We start from the raw sequence: 15,709 nt of genomic DNA on the forward strand, positions 1-15,709 counted from the left end.
ACACTTTAAAATTAGATATGAAGTTTACCCTAACCACTTCAACTTAGGTCTCCTGAAAATAAGAATGTTCTCCTATGTAACACAATATCATATCCGAGAAATCTAATGTTTCCCCCACCACCATCCTGCCTTTGCTCTCTTGTCATTTCCCTATTTTTCAGGCTTGGTCACAGTGGCAGGAGCAGCTCTTGCATGTCTGGCGGGAGAGACGGAAGATGGTTTGTGCAGCGAGACATCATCAGCACTGGCAAAAGTGGAGATTCCTGAAGGCTTGGCTTCAATACCTACAGGTCCGCAGAGTGAAGAGACAGCAGCATGGTGAGCAGGAGTCCTGGGCTCTAGAGACAGAGGGCCTAGCACAATTTCTACGCTCTTACTGCCAGTGGTGCTAATTTTTTCAGGAGAGAGATAATACTATGCCAGAAATTTTGTAAAAGGGACATGAAGGAGGGTACTACCTCATCCTTGATTCATTTATAGTTATTTCCTTCTGACTTACAAGAACTAGGGGATAGGCCAGAAGTGCGGGGGAGGTGAGAGGATTCACCTGACACATAGTGGGGAGAAGAACAGGTCGAATGACTGAAACACACTGCTGAGGGGAGCAGCGGGTGATTCAGAAGAGGTCTACTGCGCTGTGTGGGTAGCTCCCTGGCTGCAGTAATTGCGGATAGCTTCACAGTGCTGATACTTAACCCCTTGCACCACCATGGAGACCCTGTACATACAATTTTCTATCTCGTTTTTTCCATACAACTAATGAACACTTTTCTGGGTCTTTTGTATTCTTCAAAAATTTTTTTAATTTAAAAATTTTATAGGATGGCTTGCCTTAATCTGTTTAGCCATTCTTCTGTTGATAGATATTTGGATTGTTACTGTTTGTCCCCAGTTATGCAAATGCGTGTGATTTATGATGTCGACTTTTTGAACATTGTTCTTATGATTTGGTTTCCCACTTGGAGTTCAGAAGTAATAATACATGGGTTATGACCTTTGGTACTTTTTGTACTGGGTTTGCTGCACCTACGTAGATGTGCTTGATGCAGCCTTAGGCTCTCTGGCTTTCATCTAGGCCTCCCTGCAGAAATCTCCTAGAATTCTCAAACACTCTCTTGGGAGAATTTGAATGTGTCCATTTGAGGCTAGTAATGGGGACGAACTGTCCCCTTGCCCAAGTCTGGAAGGTGAAAGCATTAAGCTGTTCAGCATGAGATGCAAATTAATTTGCCTCCAGTTACAGTATTTGAATTCCAGACCCAGTTCCCTTTGACTCCCTGATCTAAACTCCTCAGGCCATTAGCTAATTAGTGTTAAAAGGAGGTGAAGCTGGAACCAGAATCAGCCTGGCTGAAAGCTCAAAAAGTCTTTGCCAGCATGTTGACCTAGCATATCCTTAACTTAGTCCCTCCCTAAAGTCCTATCTAGGAGACATCAGAAAAGAGACAATAGTGAGAAACGACCTTGAGAGTATGCCAGTGGGCCTTATTCTTCCAGACACACCCTTCCTGCACTTTAGTCATTAACCAGGAGCCTTAACCCTTTGATGTAACTGATTTTATAGCCTCTTCCTTAGAATTAGACCTTTTCTGTTTCCTTAGAAAGGGGATATAGCTAAGGATTTTCCAATAACTCTCCAGTATTTAAAAAACTTATTGTATGGGCCTCCCTGGTGACGCAGGGATTTAAGTCTCAGTGCTATCAAGCTGTCACCAGCCACTGCAGCACAAGTTCAATCCCTGGCTGCAGACATCTTCATAGATTGTCTCTTAACCCATTGCACTACCAGGGAGGCCCTAAAAAATAAATCTTAAAAAAAGAAAAAATAAACTCACTGTAGGGTTTTTTGTATGTATTTCTTTCCTTTTTTTTTTTTGATTTATTTATTTATACAAGTACTGGGGTATAGGCCAGAGGCGCGGGAGGGTGAGAGAATTCACCAGAGACAGCGGGGAGCAGAACAGGCAGAAGGACCGAAGTACACTGCTGAGGGGAGCAGCGGCCATGACAGGAGAGGTCTGCCTTGCCATGTGGGACTCCCCCCGGCTGGCCAGGAATCGAACTGGCACTGTGGAGGCTGCAGACAGCTCCACAGCGCTGCACTCAACCCACTGCACCACCAGGGAGGCCCTATTGTAGGGATCTTTGTGAGAGTGGCCTTGAATCCCTGCTGTCTGCCATCAGTGGGATTCAGTTTGTCATAAATGTGCTTGTAGCTCATCGCCCCCATCAGTCTTGTGGCAGTGGGGGGGTGCTGGGGGGGCGGGGGTAACACTAAAGTTTATGTTCTCTGTTGCAGAGATGGCTGAGCAATTCCACCATGTCACTGTGCTGCAGACGTATTTCTGTGATTGGCAGTGGGCTTGGGAGCAGAGGAAACGCTTACATGCCCACCAAGCACTGGTGGGAGAACTGGCCAGGAGGATGGCGCTGAGGCGGGCCTTCACTCACTGGAAACACTGTATCCTTTTCATCCACCATCCCTGTTCATGGTCTCAGCCAAGACAGCTGGCACTGAGCAGCTGGTAAAACAAGAGTCACATAAAACAAGAGTCATGAAACATGGGAATGAGTGCTTGTACAATTTGGGACAGTTGATTTCTGTTGACTTATTAAAAAAAATTGTTTAATTGGGACTATTCATACAAAAGAGTATGTATAACATACATTTATGATTTAAAGTATAACAGTGATATCTGTGTACTCACCACCCAACAAAGTTAGAACATTACTAACATTACATCCTATCTGTTCCTCCCTGATTATGTTCCCCTCCCCCACCTCAGGGGTGATTCCACTGTCATGAATTTGATGTTCTCATTCCTTGCTTTTTTCTACCCACTAGGTAATGGAAATAATCACAACTATCTGTTTCTTGGCAGCTCTATCATTATGATAAAGCTTTCACTTACTGAGTTCTCACTGTATGTAGATACTCTGTATTATCATCTCAGTCCTCATAGCAATCCTGTGGAGCAGGTGTTTCTATATCCAATTTTACAGATGAGGAAACAGATTCAGGAGGGCTGAGTGGTTTTCAAAGTCACATCAAGTCATTGGTAGAGCCAGGAGTTTGTAAATCTAGGCCTTTGACCCTGGTCACATGTGGGGTGTCCCCGACCACAGTATGTGCCTGAGTGTCCTAGACTGTCCTGGATGCTCAGCCACGCTGACAGTCTAGACTGTCCTGGATGCTCAGTTTGTTCATTTAATTCTTGCTTAGTTAGTGTTAAAACTGCCTAAGTTCTGGGATATGAACGTACTCGAAGACCAATAGAGAGTGCATTGTCTAGTGGGGAAAATAAGCAAGAAAATTGGTCTTTATAATATGATGTGATAAGTGTTATAACAGTTTGTGTCAAATCCTGCAAAGAGCTACTGTGAAGATTCAGCTGAGGAGGTCATGTATGAGCTGAATTTAAACCTTAGAAGAGGACCTCCCCAGTGGCACAGCAGGTTGAGCGCAGTGCTGTGAAGCTGTCCGCAGCCTCTGCAGCATGGGTTCGATTCCAGGCCAGCCAGAGAGAAACCCACATGGCGCGGCAGACCTCTCCTATTGCGCCTGCTGCTCCCCTCAGCAGTGTGTTTTGGTCTGTCCCCCTGTTCTGCTCCCCGCTCTGTCTCTGGTGAGTCCTCTCACCCCCCTGCATCTCTAGCCTGTACCCCAGTTCTTGTATAAAAATAAATCTTAAAAAAAAAAATCTTAGAAGACAAGCTTATCCAGCAGAGGGCTTGGGAGGGCATGTCAGGTGAGAGGAGTGACATTGATGAGAAAAGCATCTGAAGATGGGGCAGGGGTCAGAAGTGAGTTGTGGTGGTGTAGAGCAGCTGTAGGCAGAGCAAGTTGGAGACCCGCTTGTGCAGCCCAGTATGAAGTGGTCAGGAGTTTGGGCTTTATCCTTATGGCACTGGGGAGCCTCTAGGTTTTTCAGAAGAGAAGTGATTCAGCAGATTCGTACTTTAGAAAGGATAATTCTAGAGTATAGTACCGAAGCTTGCACAGGGAGACCAGTTATGTGGTAGAGTTGGGACTGGCAGGAGACTTAGCACTACATGTGAGGGACAAGGCAGATGAAGGTTGCAGGGCATTGGGGGTGGAGCCAGGTCCGGGAGATTTAGGAGGAAAACAGATGGACTGGCAACAGTAGATGGAGGGAGTTGATGGGGAAAAGGTTTGAAAATAACTCCAAGGTTTTTTATCTCAAATATCTGACTGGATTGTAATGTGGAAAAAGAAGGAGAGGGACCATCTTCTGCTTTTTAAGATGTGGTTTTGAAATGTTTCCTGAAATTGGTGGCAATTTATCTCAAATATTTTGCCTCTCATCAAATGGGCATCAAAGAGGAGAAAGACCAGGCCAGCTGTTGGATAAAACAACATGGCTTCTCTTTGCCCTCTCTTCTCTGGAGGAGTCAGAAGTGGACATCAGCCCACTTGGCATCTCTGTTACCCCCTATAGCCAGGCCACTGCACGTGGGTCACTAGGATGGCACTTTGTGGGAAGGGAACCTTCAAGATGAGAGTCCTTAACTCCCTAGCAGATGTGCTGCTGTGTGCGGAAGCAGCTGCCCAGTGGAAGGTGGCAGAAGAACACCACAGGCACAGCTTGCTGGTAAGCTTGTCAGCCTTTCTCGGGCATCTGCTCTTGAGGGGACTCAGAACCCCATGTCAGGTTCTTTGAGTGCCTGCAGTTGTGTGGTTGGCTTCAGTCAGGAGACCCTCTTTCATTTAGGGTGTCCCTATTTTCATTTTAATCAGAGATGGCACTCGTGTGAGGTCAGAGGGCTTTGGAGCTTAAAGGAATCTTTGAGGTGATCTAGTCCTGGGATTTTCTACATGGAGGGCCCTGTTTTTATGGTTGTAGTCTGTGAAATTGATCAAAGTAGAACTGCTGAGATCGAAGAAAGGTGTACAAGTTGGCCCTGTTTTACTGGCCGTTCTCGCTGACCCGCAGCATACGAGGTGCTCTTCAGACACCTCAGGAGCCTATGGAGGTGTACAGAGCATAAAACCCTGTGTTTTATGTAATTTTGTTCTCTATAATTTTGTCTCAGAAAGTTGAAACCAGGGTGTGGGGGAATGGACTTTGCTTAGGACACCTGTGAGGCATTATTGATAATGCTGCAGCCGGGCCTGCTGTCCTACATGACCCCCTCACTCACCAAGGGTTCCTTCTACTCTGCTCTTGCAAAATTGCATTTATAATCATATAAGTATACATGTCGACCCAGGTTATAACACACGCACACACAAAACAACACAACAGGCAAAACGATGTCTCTTTTCTGAGAGGTGAAGTTGATGTTTTTAACCTCTCTTGATAGTGTTCTCACCTGGGTCATGGGGATCTCCTGGTGAGAAGTGAGGGTGTATTTGTTCCCTTGCAGTGTCAGTGGAGAGGCGGGAGTTCAGCTCTGTCTCTTACGTGTCTACTGTGTGGGCTGGCTTGTGTCAGCCTCCCAGTGGAATCTCAAAGCAGACAAATGCTTTCAAGGACTTGGGAACAGCTGCAAGCAGCTGTGACTGAGCTTCTTGCTCTCTGATTCAGACTCTGCTTTCCTTTGTCTTCTCTTATTTTTCCATACTCTACTGATTTGTAACTATCTGTATGCTTTCTTCTTTTCACAGCACTTTTGCTTTAGAGCATTAAAAGACAATATGACCCGTGCCCATCTTCAGCGAATAAGAAGGAATCTCGCTCACCAGCAGCATGATGCCTTGGTGAGGGCCCTCTATTCAAGGGGCCTCTTCTGATAACCATTCTCGTTCTTTTTTTTTTTTTTTTTTCGTTCTCGTTCTTTAACTTTGTGCTCATAGATTTGTTCAAACCCTTAGACTCTGAAACCTTAATGCCCATTTTCTTTAAAAATAATGATCGATAGAGAACTCTTGTTTTTGCCTTGCTTAATCCCATTTTGTATCTGTTTGCTAAGAACATTGAATCAGAGGTCAGGGACTGTGGATTCCACCCTGACCTAGGGAATGTACTTTAAGCCTTGAATTATAGGAGGCCTTGGTTGTGTTTGCACTTTAAGTCTGTTTTTTTTAGTGGCTTATTTACCTAAGTGCAACAAATGCCCTGTCTCTGCTTCTAGATTGTGTTTCAGGCTACAGAAGGATGTTTTGGGTTGTGTTAAGTGTTCAGACGTACAAAAAAATAGAGTAGTATGATAAACATCTATATATTCACCACCTAGATTCAGCAGTTGTTGATATTTGCTATATTTTTTTAGTTTTTTTTTGGATGAATCATTTTAAAGTAAATTAGACATCACGACACATTGCACCTAAATATTTCAATATGCTTCACCCCAAAATAAGTTTCTCACATAACCACAATATCCTTATCATCCCTGACAAAATGAGCAGTAACTCCTTAATATTATCCAGTACCCAGTCCTTACTCAAATTTCCTCAGTTTTCCCCCCCAATTTTTTAAAAAAATATTTATTTATTTATACAAGCACTGGGTACAGTCAGAAGCACGGGAGGATGAGAGAGTTCACCAGAGCCAGAGCGGGGAGCAGAGCAGGCAGACTGACGAAATACACTGCTGAGGGGAGCAGCGGGCGCAGCAGGAGAGATCTGTGCGCCATGTGGGACCCTCGCCGGCAGCTGGGGATCGAACTGGTGCTGCAGAGGCTGTGGGCAGCTTCGCAGCCCAGCGCTTAACCACTGCGCCACCAGGGGAGGTCCCCAAAATATCTTTTTAAACCAGAATTCCATTAAGGTTTATTCATTGCATTTGGTTGTGTCTTTAAGGCTATTAATCAACAATAGTCTTCTGTTTTTTATTTTTTAGTTATAATAAAACACATGTAACATAAAACTCATCCTCTTAACCTATTTTAAGTGTGCAGTTCAGTGACATTAAGTACATTTACATTATTGGGCAACCATCGCCACTGTCCACCTCCAACACTTTTTCATATTGCAAAACAGAACCTATGTCCCATTCAGTTCCTCATTCTCCTTCCCCGGCCCCTGGAAACCACCTTTCTACTTTCTTTCTCTACGCATTTGACCATTAGTTGCCTCAAATGTATAGTACTTGCCTTTTTGTCTCTGGTTTATTTCACTAAGTATAAGTACACTTTTTTTTTTTTTAATAACACTGACTTTTGGAAAGAAGAGGCCATTTATTTTGTACTGTGACCCATATTCTAGATTTATCTGTTTCCTTTCATGTAACTTAATTTTCCTTTAATCTGTGTAACCCCTATAGATCGAAGACTATTAGATTGAAGTTAAACTTTTTTTGGCACAAATACTGAACAGGCGATGAGGTGAACACATGAGATAAGATCAGTTTCGATTTCTAAATATTAAAATAGCTTTTTAAAATGGCATTGTCTTCCATGATAGCCAAGTTAGGAATAGTTTCTTCATTTTGATTTCCATAAACTGGATTGGATCTATCTATTTGCTTGGCCATGATTATTTTGCAAGCCTGAGTCGGACATGCCTACTTAAAATAATTCCTGCTTTGGAGTTGCTTAGTTTTTTGGAGCAAGGATTTGCTAACTTACAAGGTAAGAGAGATTGTTTTTCCTTTTGTCTCAATACATTTCCATTTCCTTCCTGTTCTGCTTCAGTTGCTGCATAGGTTCTGGAACCTCTGGCAGTCTCGGATTGAGCAGAAGGAGGATAAAGAGCAGTTCCCCTTACTGCATGCTGCCTGGAACCACTACAGGTGGGGACTCTGGCCTTATCCTTCGACTCTCTAGGAACACATGTTGGCTGAATCACTGTTCTCCAGGCGTGATGACTTACCCTCCATGTGTGATTACAGCAGATTCAGAAAGGTCCTGCTGTGAACCAGTGGGTCCTGCGCTTGCATTTGTCTTTTGAATGAACAAGTGGGAGATAGAATGAGGATGTTTGTACTGGTCCATGGCTGCCATGGTTTGAGGTGTGTGCCTGCTAGCTCACCCCTCAGTCCTTCATACTTGAGTGGCATTCATGTCTTAGAGTTCATGATGGTGTTAAAGAGGAGGGTCAGGCCAGGGGACATATGTGGGCTGGTTGATGGGTCTTGAAGGGTACAGAGTGTGTCAGTTTTTAAGACTTAATTATTTAGTTAAATAAAAGCCCCACATGTCCATGAGGAAAACTGACAATGTATAGGAAGGAAAATACAAAGTAAAAGTAAAACATCCTGGGGCCTCCCCGGTGGTGCAGCTGTTGAGCACTGGGTTGCAAAGCTGCCGGCAGCCTCTGCAGCGCCGGTTCGATCCCCGACTGCCGGGTGAGGGTCCCATATGGTGCGCAGACCTCTCCTGCTGCCCGCTGCTCCCCTCAGCAGTGTACTTTGGTCCTTCTGCCTGTTCTGCGCCCTGCTGTGGCTCTGGTGAATTCTCTCACCCTCCCACGCTTCTGACTGTACCCAGTGCTTGTATAAATAAATAAATCCTTTTTTTTTTTTTTAAAAATTTATTTATTTATACAAGCACTGGGTACAGTCAGAAGCGTGGGAGGGTGAGAGAATTCACCAGAGCAGGGAGCAGAACAGGCAGAAGGACCGAAGTACACTGCCTGGGGGAGCAGCGGGCGGCAGGAGAGGTCTGCGTGCCATGTGGCACCCTCCTCTGGTGGCTGGGGAGCAGCCGGGGATCGAACCAGCGCTGCAGAGGCTGCGGGCAGCTTCACAACCCAGCGCTCAACCGCTGCGCCACCGGGGAGGCCCTAAATAAATAAATCTTTAAAAAAAACCCAAAACATCCTGAATACCTTCCTGTCACCCCTTAGTCGTACTCTTTACAGGTAAACACTACTTTTTTTGCTACCAGAAATGTTCAGTTGACCTTCTCCTTTTTCAGTAGTATAGTCAACTTGATTTGCATAGTTTCAGGTCTCTGATTTTGGAGCATATTTTAATGGATCTGTGAGAATCCCAGTATTTCACTGACTCAATTTGGAGTTATCACAGTATATCATTATTCTAAGTGCTGGTTTATGAAGCTGAAGTGGTTCTCACTCTCAAAAATCACTGTGTACAGACAGCATATCACAGACCCAGGTGGGCCTAAACAAACCCCAGAGTTTGGCCATAAAACAAAAAAAAATTGAGGCTATTTGGTGGATTTCATAAATATTTACTCAGTTCCAGAGACATCATGCTTGGCAGTCTTACTAATTTTACAAGAACATTGTCAAAATTTTGGGGCAAGCCTCAGTCCAAAAATAGGGCTTCACAGATTTCATGTTAGGTATCAGGCTTTTATTTCCCTCTCTCCTAAAATGAAACTAGTGAACCGCTAGGGTGCCTTTAATACTCAAGATGTAACTGCACTCAGATTTACCTGCTTTAAAAACAAAAGGAAGTTCAAAAAACCTGAGTAGGTAGGATCTTTATGGCCTGTGTTTTATTTCAGAATAACATTGCTACGCAAGTGTATCAAATTGTGGTTGCAGTGCACACAGAAGAGGCGATACAAACAGGTATGGAAGACTTCATACAGATAGCTCTGCTGCTTACATTTTTGGGTCCATTTGCTTTGGAAAGATTCTTGGAAAAGGCCTATGCCAAGAGGTCTTGGTGTTCTGATACAGAGAGAGAGCTGTACCAAACTCAACGGTATTTCCCCTAGTACCCTCTGGTAATTTCAGAAAGTTTGCATAACTCCCATTCCTTTATCTGCTGAAAAATGCTGCTTTTCTCGCCCTTTCTATCCATATTTTGACTCATCCCTTTCTTATATATTTCTTCACCTTCCTGTCACCCAGTGGGACCTTGAGGAGCAATTGGGAGAGGTACAGAGTGTATACCTCACATGCTGCACTCAGTACTGAGGATACAGCTGTGATACATATTCTTACTTGTCATATCGCACTGGCGGGGGCAGAGGGCAGATGAGTGTGACCTTGAAGGCCTGCTGTAATGACTGGGAGCAGCTGTCTGGAATACAGCTGTTTGGAGTGCTGAACTGGGGAGAATTCTGAGGCTGCTTCCAAACTCAGGGAAATATGTGTCCCACTGATGATGTCTGCATGGGCATCATGGCCGAAAGTGTTGTGACCACTTTGGCCATCGCTGGCAGTGAAATGGAGGAAGACACAAACCAAACTCCTTCCAGTTATTTTCATGCTGTCGTCCCCACCCGAACTTACATCTGCTACCAGAGTCTAACATGTGAATCTAAAATTATAGTTGCTTCCTTATAGTTTGGGAGTAGAATCCAGATTTTCTAGTGAGGGATGAAACTCCTTTGACGGTTGGTAGCCTGTCTACTTCTCTCCTTTTCTTGTTACCTCTCTCTCTGCCTTCACTCTGACCAGTGAAACTGCGGGTCCTTCCCTGCATCCACTGTGCTCTCCTGCCTCTCTGTGTACCTGCAGTCCTGTATTCCTTGCTACCTTTCAGCTCAGGTATTACTTCTTCCCCCCTGCCCTGCCCCAAGCCCCCATGTAGCTTTATCAGCATGTTCATCACACAGTTATATACTGGCCTCTCCCCCTGGCAGGCTGTGAACTTCTTGAGGGTACAAGCTGTCTCCTTGTCAACCCAACACAGTGTTGGCATAGCGGGGTAGCTTCTGACTAATATTTGGACAAATGAATGAACAAACGAGTAAGCAGATTAACAAACTGCCATCAGTTGCTTCACAGTTGTCCCCAAGGATCACCTCATTTAGGGTCTAGGTGTTACTAGCTGAGACCTGGCTTGTTTCTGTGTCACCCTTGCTCTCCACACCTAGACAGTGCTTCAGAGTTGCTGCACTGTTGTCCTTTTGGATTATGTGACTGTTTTGAAAGGACATTGCTACTTGGTCTCCTAAACTCATTTAAAGCCAACTCAACAAAATGTAGAGAGACCTGCTAGAAAAAGAATGTGAGTGTCAAGGTTGAAAGATTGTATTTATTCAAGGTAAAAAAGCAGTAGTGAATCTCTTTTAGTCCCTTTCTGGAAAGAATGCTCCTTGACATGAGAAAGCCCAGCACTGGTAGAAGGTCAAGGGTCAGTTTTCTTATCTTTCACTCTACCCCACATGGCTGGCTGTTACAGGCATCACAGAAGGTTTGGAAAATCATATGAACCCTACTTGGGTATTGGTTTTAAGAAATCTTTAGCTAACAATCTGAGTATCATCTCTTGGTGTTGCTATCTAACAAACACATCAGTTCTGGTTTTAGGTAGAGAAAAAAAAAATTATTTATTGTGTGTTTTTTTTCCTTTTTAAAAAAGTAATATATAAAGAATGGCAAAATGTTTATTAATTGCTGAAAATGGATTAGGTAAGTTCATGAAGATTCAATATACTATTGGCTTCTGCATTGAAAAATGCCCATAATAAAAAGTAGAGAAAAGCAATGTATAGACAGTATCAAAAACTTGGAAAGTAAAGAAAGACATAAAGAAGAAAAAACCCCATAACCCATAATCTTGCCCTTAAGATGACATTTGGTGGGTAGACCCAGTATCTTTTATCCTTCACGTGGGTAGTAATGTGTATACCCCTATATTCACATACCCACACACACATGCACGCATACTGCTCTAGTTATCTATTGCTAAGTAAGAAAACACCCCAAATTCAGTGGCATAACATAGTAACCACCTATTTATGCTTAAGAATTCTGTTGTGAGGGCCTCCCTGGTGGCGCAAGGGGTTAAGATGCAGCACTGTGAAGCTATCTGCAGCCACTCCAGTATGAATTTGATCCCTGGCCAGGGAGGTGACCAACATAGTGCAGCAGACCTCTCCTGTCTTGCCCGCTGCTTCCCTCAGCAGTGTAATTCAGTCAGTCTGCCTGTTCTGTTCCCCGCTCTCCCGCTCTGTCTCACCTCCCGCACCTCTGGCCTACACCCCAGTTCTTATATGCATAAATAAATAAAACTAAATCTTAAAAAAAAAAAAAAGGATTCTCTTGGTTAAAAACTGACAGGATATTGCAAGGATGACTGGCCTCTGCTCCGTGTTTACTGGGGCCTCCTTGGAAGATTCTAAAAGCAGGGGGTGAGAATTATCTATAGAGTTTCTTCATTCACATGTCTGATTCCTGGACTGCAATGGCTCTAAGACTGGGCTCAACTGTAACTGTTACCCAGAATGTCACCTTCCCTGTACTCTGTTGGTCAAAGCAGTCATTGTTCCACCCAGATTCCAGGGGAGAGGACATAAAAGTGAGAGGACTTCAGGGTAAAAAGATCAAAGAATCTGCTATCATGTTTTAAAAACCACCACATGTTCACATTGCTTTCCCTTTCCCTCCCCCCAGTTTTAGATTGTAGAAACAAAAATTCTTTTTTTTTGTTTTTTGAAACAAAAATTCCTTTTTTGAAAGATTTATTTATATATGCATACAAGAGCTAGGGTACAGGCCAGAGATGTGGGGATGGCGAGAGGATTCACCATAGACAGAGTGGGGAACAGAACAGGCAGATTAACTGAAATATACTGCTGAGAGGAGCAGCGGGCGAGATAGGAGAGGTCTGCTGCGCCATGTGGGTAGCTCCCTAGCCGGCCGGGGATTGAACTCGTACTGCAGAGGCTGTGAATTGCTTCATAGTGTGGTTCTTAACCCCCTGCGCCACCAGGGAGGCCCTGAAACAAAAATTCTTTATGTCAGTTGTCTTCCTACTGATAAATCAGTAAGAGTAGCTTTATATAATTAGATAAAATTTTAAAGAATATATATGACAAATACTATAAAGAAAATCAAAGACATAGGGTGGGAACAATATTTATATAGCACATGACAGAAGACTAATAAATTTCTTTTTTTTAAAAAATTTATACAAGAACTGTGGTATAGGCCAGAAGTGCAGGAGGGTGAGAGAATTCACCTGAGACAGAGCCGGGAGCAGAACAGGCAGATGGACCAAAAACACTGCTGAGGGGAGCAGCGGGTGAGACAGGAGAGGTCTGCTGCACCATGTGGGCATCTCCCTGGCCGGCCAGGTATCAAACCCACGCTGCAGAGTCTGCGGACATTTTCACAGCACTGCACTCAACCTGCTGGGCCACTTGGGAGGCCCAAGACTAATAAATTTCTTAAGGTTCATAAAGCCCATAAACATTATTGAATTAAATGCTGACAGGCAGTAAAACAGGCAATGGGTGTGAACACCTAGACCACAGGAAAATATATACATGCATACTGCAAATATATGAAGAGGTGCTTAGCCCACCTTTAATTAAATTTTTCCCCATCATTTTGGCAAAGATGATAAATAAAAATATATTTTCCTGTTTTGTGTAGGAAGCAACCCTCCTTCAAGAGTATGATCCTGACAGGTCATTTTTAAAAAAATGTACAAATAGGGCCTCCCTGGTGGCACACAGGGTTAAGCATAGCACTATGAAACTATCCGCAGCCTCTGCAGTACAAGTTTGATCCCCAGCCGGCCAGGGAGCTACCCACATGGTGCAGCAGACCTCTCCTGTCTTGCCCGCTGCTCCCCTCAGCAGTATATTTCAGTCAGTCTGCCTGTTTTGTTCCCCACTCTGTCTCTGGTGAATCCTCTAACCCCCCACACCTCTGGCCTGTATCCCAGTTCTTGTATGCATAAATAAATTTTTTAAAAAATAAATATGTACAAATAATGGTCCTTTTTTCACTTTAGCTGTTGCAGGCCAGAGCAGATTGTCATTTCCAGCAGAGAACCCTGCCTGTAGCCTTCCAGGCATGGAGAACACTCTGGCAGTGGAACCAGCAGGAAAATGTTCTCAATGCAAGAGCAGCACGCTTTCACAGGTACACATGCTACTCTGCCTGCATTGGGGCAGGCATCGTGAGTCTGTTACCCACAATGCCATTTGCTTTGCTTATTAGCCTCCCAGCCCCCTAGGCCATAATTCTTCCTAGTTTTGAGGTTCCTAACCAGGTCTTTCCACTCTGACTAGGCTGAAACTCCATTTCTCAGCTCTTCCAACTTCTGTTAATTCCATTCAGCTCGTAACCCTACAGTGGCCATTCTGGTAGGCCTTACAGAGTCTGCCTGTATATCCTCATTTGGAGGATCTAGGGAACCTCACCTAGAATTCTGGAAATTGCCTCTGTAGCAAGGTTTCCATGAGAATGCCATGAGTGTGAGGAGGGCCTCCCTCAGCGAAGGGCATTCAGTAACCATGGTAGCACTGAGGTTTAGACAGGTGGGACAACAGGGTGAGGTCTCTACCCACCCAGGTCTAGAAAGGTTATGGGGGTCCATGCAGGCCTACCCCTGCTGTCTTGAGCTGCAGTCTGTGTCTCCCCAGCTCAATGCAACTGTCATGCTTTGCTTGGATTCCCTTCCCTGTCCGCACTGTCCAGGAAGTACCCAGACAGAAAGCCTGGGCAGCCAAGGGACTCACCTTGCATGTTTACCATTTCTCAAGGATCAGTCTGCACTGCTTGTTGTTCAGTGTCTGAAAACAATAGCCTCATATACTTTGTCCCATTTTGTAATGCATGGCGGGAGGGCAAACCCAGGACCAGTTGCTATGTCTTGGCTGTAAGTAGTGGTCTTTGTACTGAGTGATATGCTACGAGTCTGATATGTTAAATGCCAGGGAAGCCCTCTCCTCCTACCCCCTGGCTTTGGTTCCCATGGCTTTGCCAAAGTGCAGCCCCGGTTGTCCCAGAGTAGCTTTTGTAGGCTTTGATGTAGATGTAGACATAACGAGTCGGTGAGAAAGTCATGGTTCCCAAACCTGTCCCCTGTGCAGCTCCCCTGGAACGCTTGCTTAAATACTGTCTCCTAGGCCCCCTCAGACCTGCCCATCAGCCTTGGGGGCCTAGCGACTGCTTTTTCACTTCGCCTTGGGATTTATGTAGAAGCGACCTGGTGGATTTATGTGGAAGTATGGACTGGAAAGGCGGTGCCTGGTGATCATTGGGCACTGCTAGTAATTCAGTGTGGAGCCACCAATAAATAACCAGAGTCAAAATGGAAGTCTTTTTGTCACAGAGTCCCTGGCTAACATCAGAAATAAGTTAAAAAGTATTGGGTCCTTTTAGGATTTTGGCCTTTGTTTTCTGCTTTCCCTTCCTTCGCCTTTCTTCCCAGCTAAACTTATTTGCATCTTCTGCAGTAGTCCGTTTTGAACTTCTTGTCTTTTTGGAGTTGTTTTATTTTATTTATTTTTTTTAATTATTTTTTTAAGATTTATTTATTTATACAAGCAGAAGCGCGGGAGGGTGAGAGAATTCACCAGAGCCAGAGCGGGGAGCAGAACAGGCAGAAGGACCGAAGTACGAGGCTGAGGGGAACAGCGGGCGGCAGGAGAGGTCTGCGCGCCATGTGGGACCCTCCTCCGGTGGCCGGGGAGCAGCCGGGGATCCAACCCGCGCTGCAGAGGCTGCGGGCAGCTTCGCAACCCAGCGCTCAATCGCTGCGCCACCGGGGAGGCCCTGCAGTTGTTTTATTTTAAGTAGTTTGCTATTAGTCATTTGTGTTTTTAGGGAAATGTTAGAAAAGCAAGTATTTGCTATTTGGTGGCAGAAGATGTTTCAATGTCGAGAAAACCGCTTGGCAGAGAGACTGGTAAGTGGCTCTCCCTGAGGAGGTGCCCAGGGTGGGCAGTGCTGTTTCAAACCTTTGTACTCGGGAAGGGCTCACAAGACCCACACTGATGGGCACCCCAGCTGTGGGACTTAGGAGGCAGGAGCAGGGCCTAGGACACCTGTTGGTTTTGTTTGTGTTGAGTTTATAATTTCTCAACCAAGGCAGCTTCTGAATGTCCATTTCTGTTGCCTTGGTCATTATTTGTGCCCCTGGCTTCT

At 44.7% G+C, this 15,709-nt stretch overlaps 1 protein-coding gene across 10 annotated transcripts in view; it reads left to right on the forward strand.

The window, feature by feature from the left end:
- SFI1 (SFI1 centrin binding protein) overlaps positions 1-15,709 on the forward strand; it is a 104,250-nt gene that overhangs the window by 76,124 nt on the left and 12,417 nt on the right. For all 10 annotated transcript variants that reach the window (XM_037510932.2, XM_054695261.1, XM_037510933.2 and 7 more), the window contains 8 exons: positions 162-318; positions 2,300-2,461; positions 4,543-4,613; positions 5,630-5,722; positions 7,597-7,694; positions 9,376-9,442; positions 13,569-13,699; positions 15,389-15,470. In XM_037510932.2, the coding sequence (XP_037366829.1) occupies positions 162-318; positions 2,300-2,461; positions 4,543-4,613; positions 5,630-5,722; positions 7,597-7,694; positions 9,376-9,442; positions 13,569-13,699; positions 15,389-15,470 (861 nt within the window). The remainder of the gene's footprint in view (positions 1-161; positions 319-2,299; positions 2,462-4,542; positions 4,614-5,629; positions 5,723-7,596; positions 7,695-9,375; positions 9,443-13,568; positions 13,700-15,388; positions 15,471-15,709) is intronic.

This window comes from Talpa occidentalis, unplaced genomic scaffold, assembly GCF_014898055.3.
Source record: "Talpa occidentalis isolate TD23 unplaced genomic scaffold, MPIMG_talOcc4v2.1 talOcc4.14, whole genome shotgun sequence".
Lineage (NCBI taxonomy): Eukaryota > Metazoa > Chordata > Mammalia > Eulipotyphla > Talpidae > Talpa > Talpa occidentalis.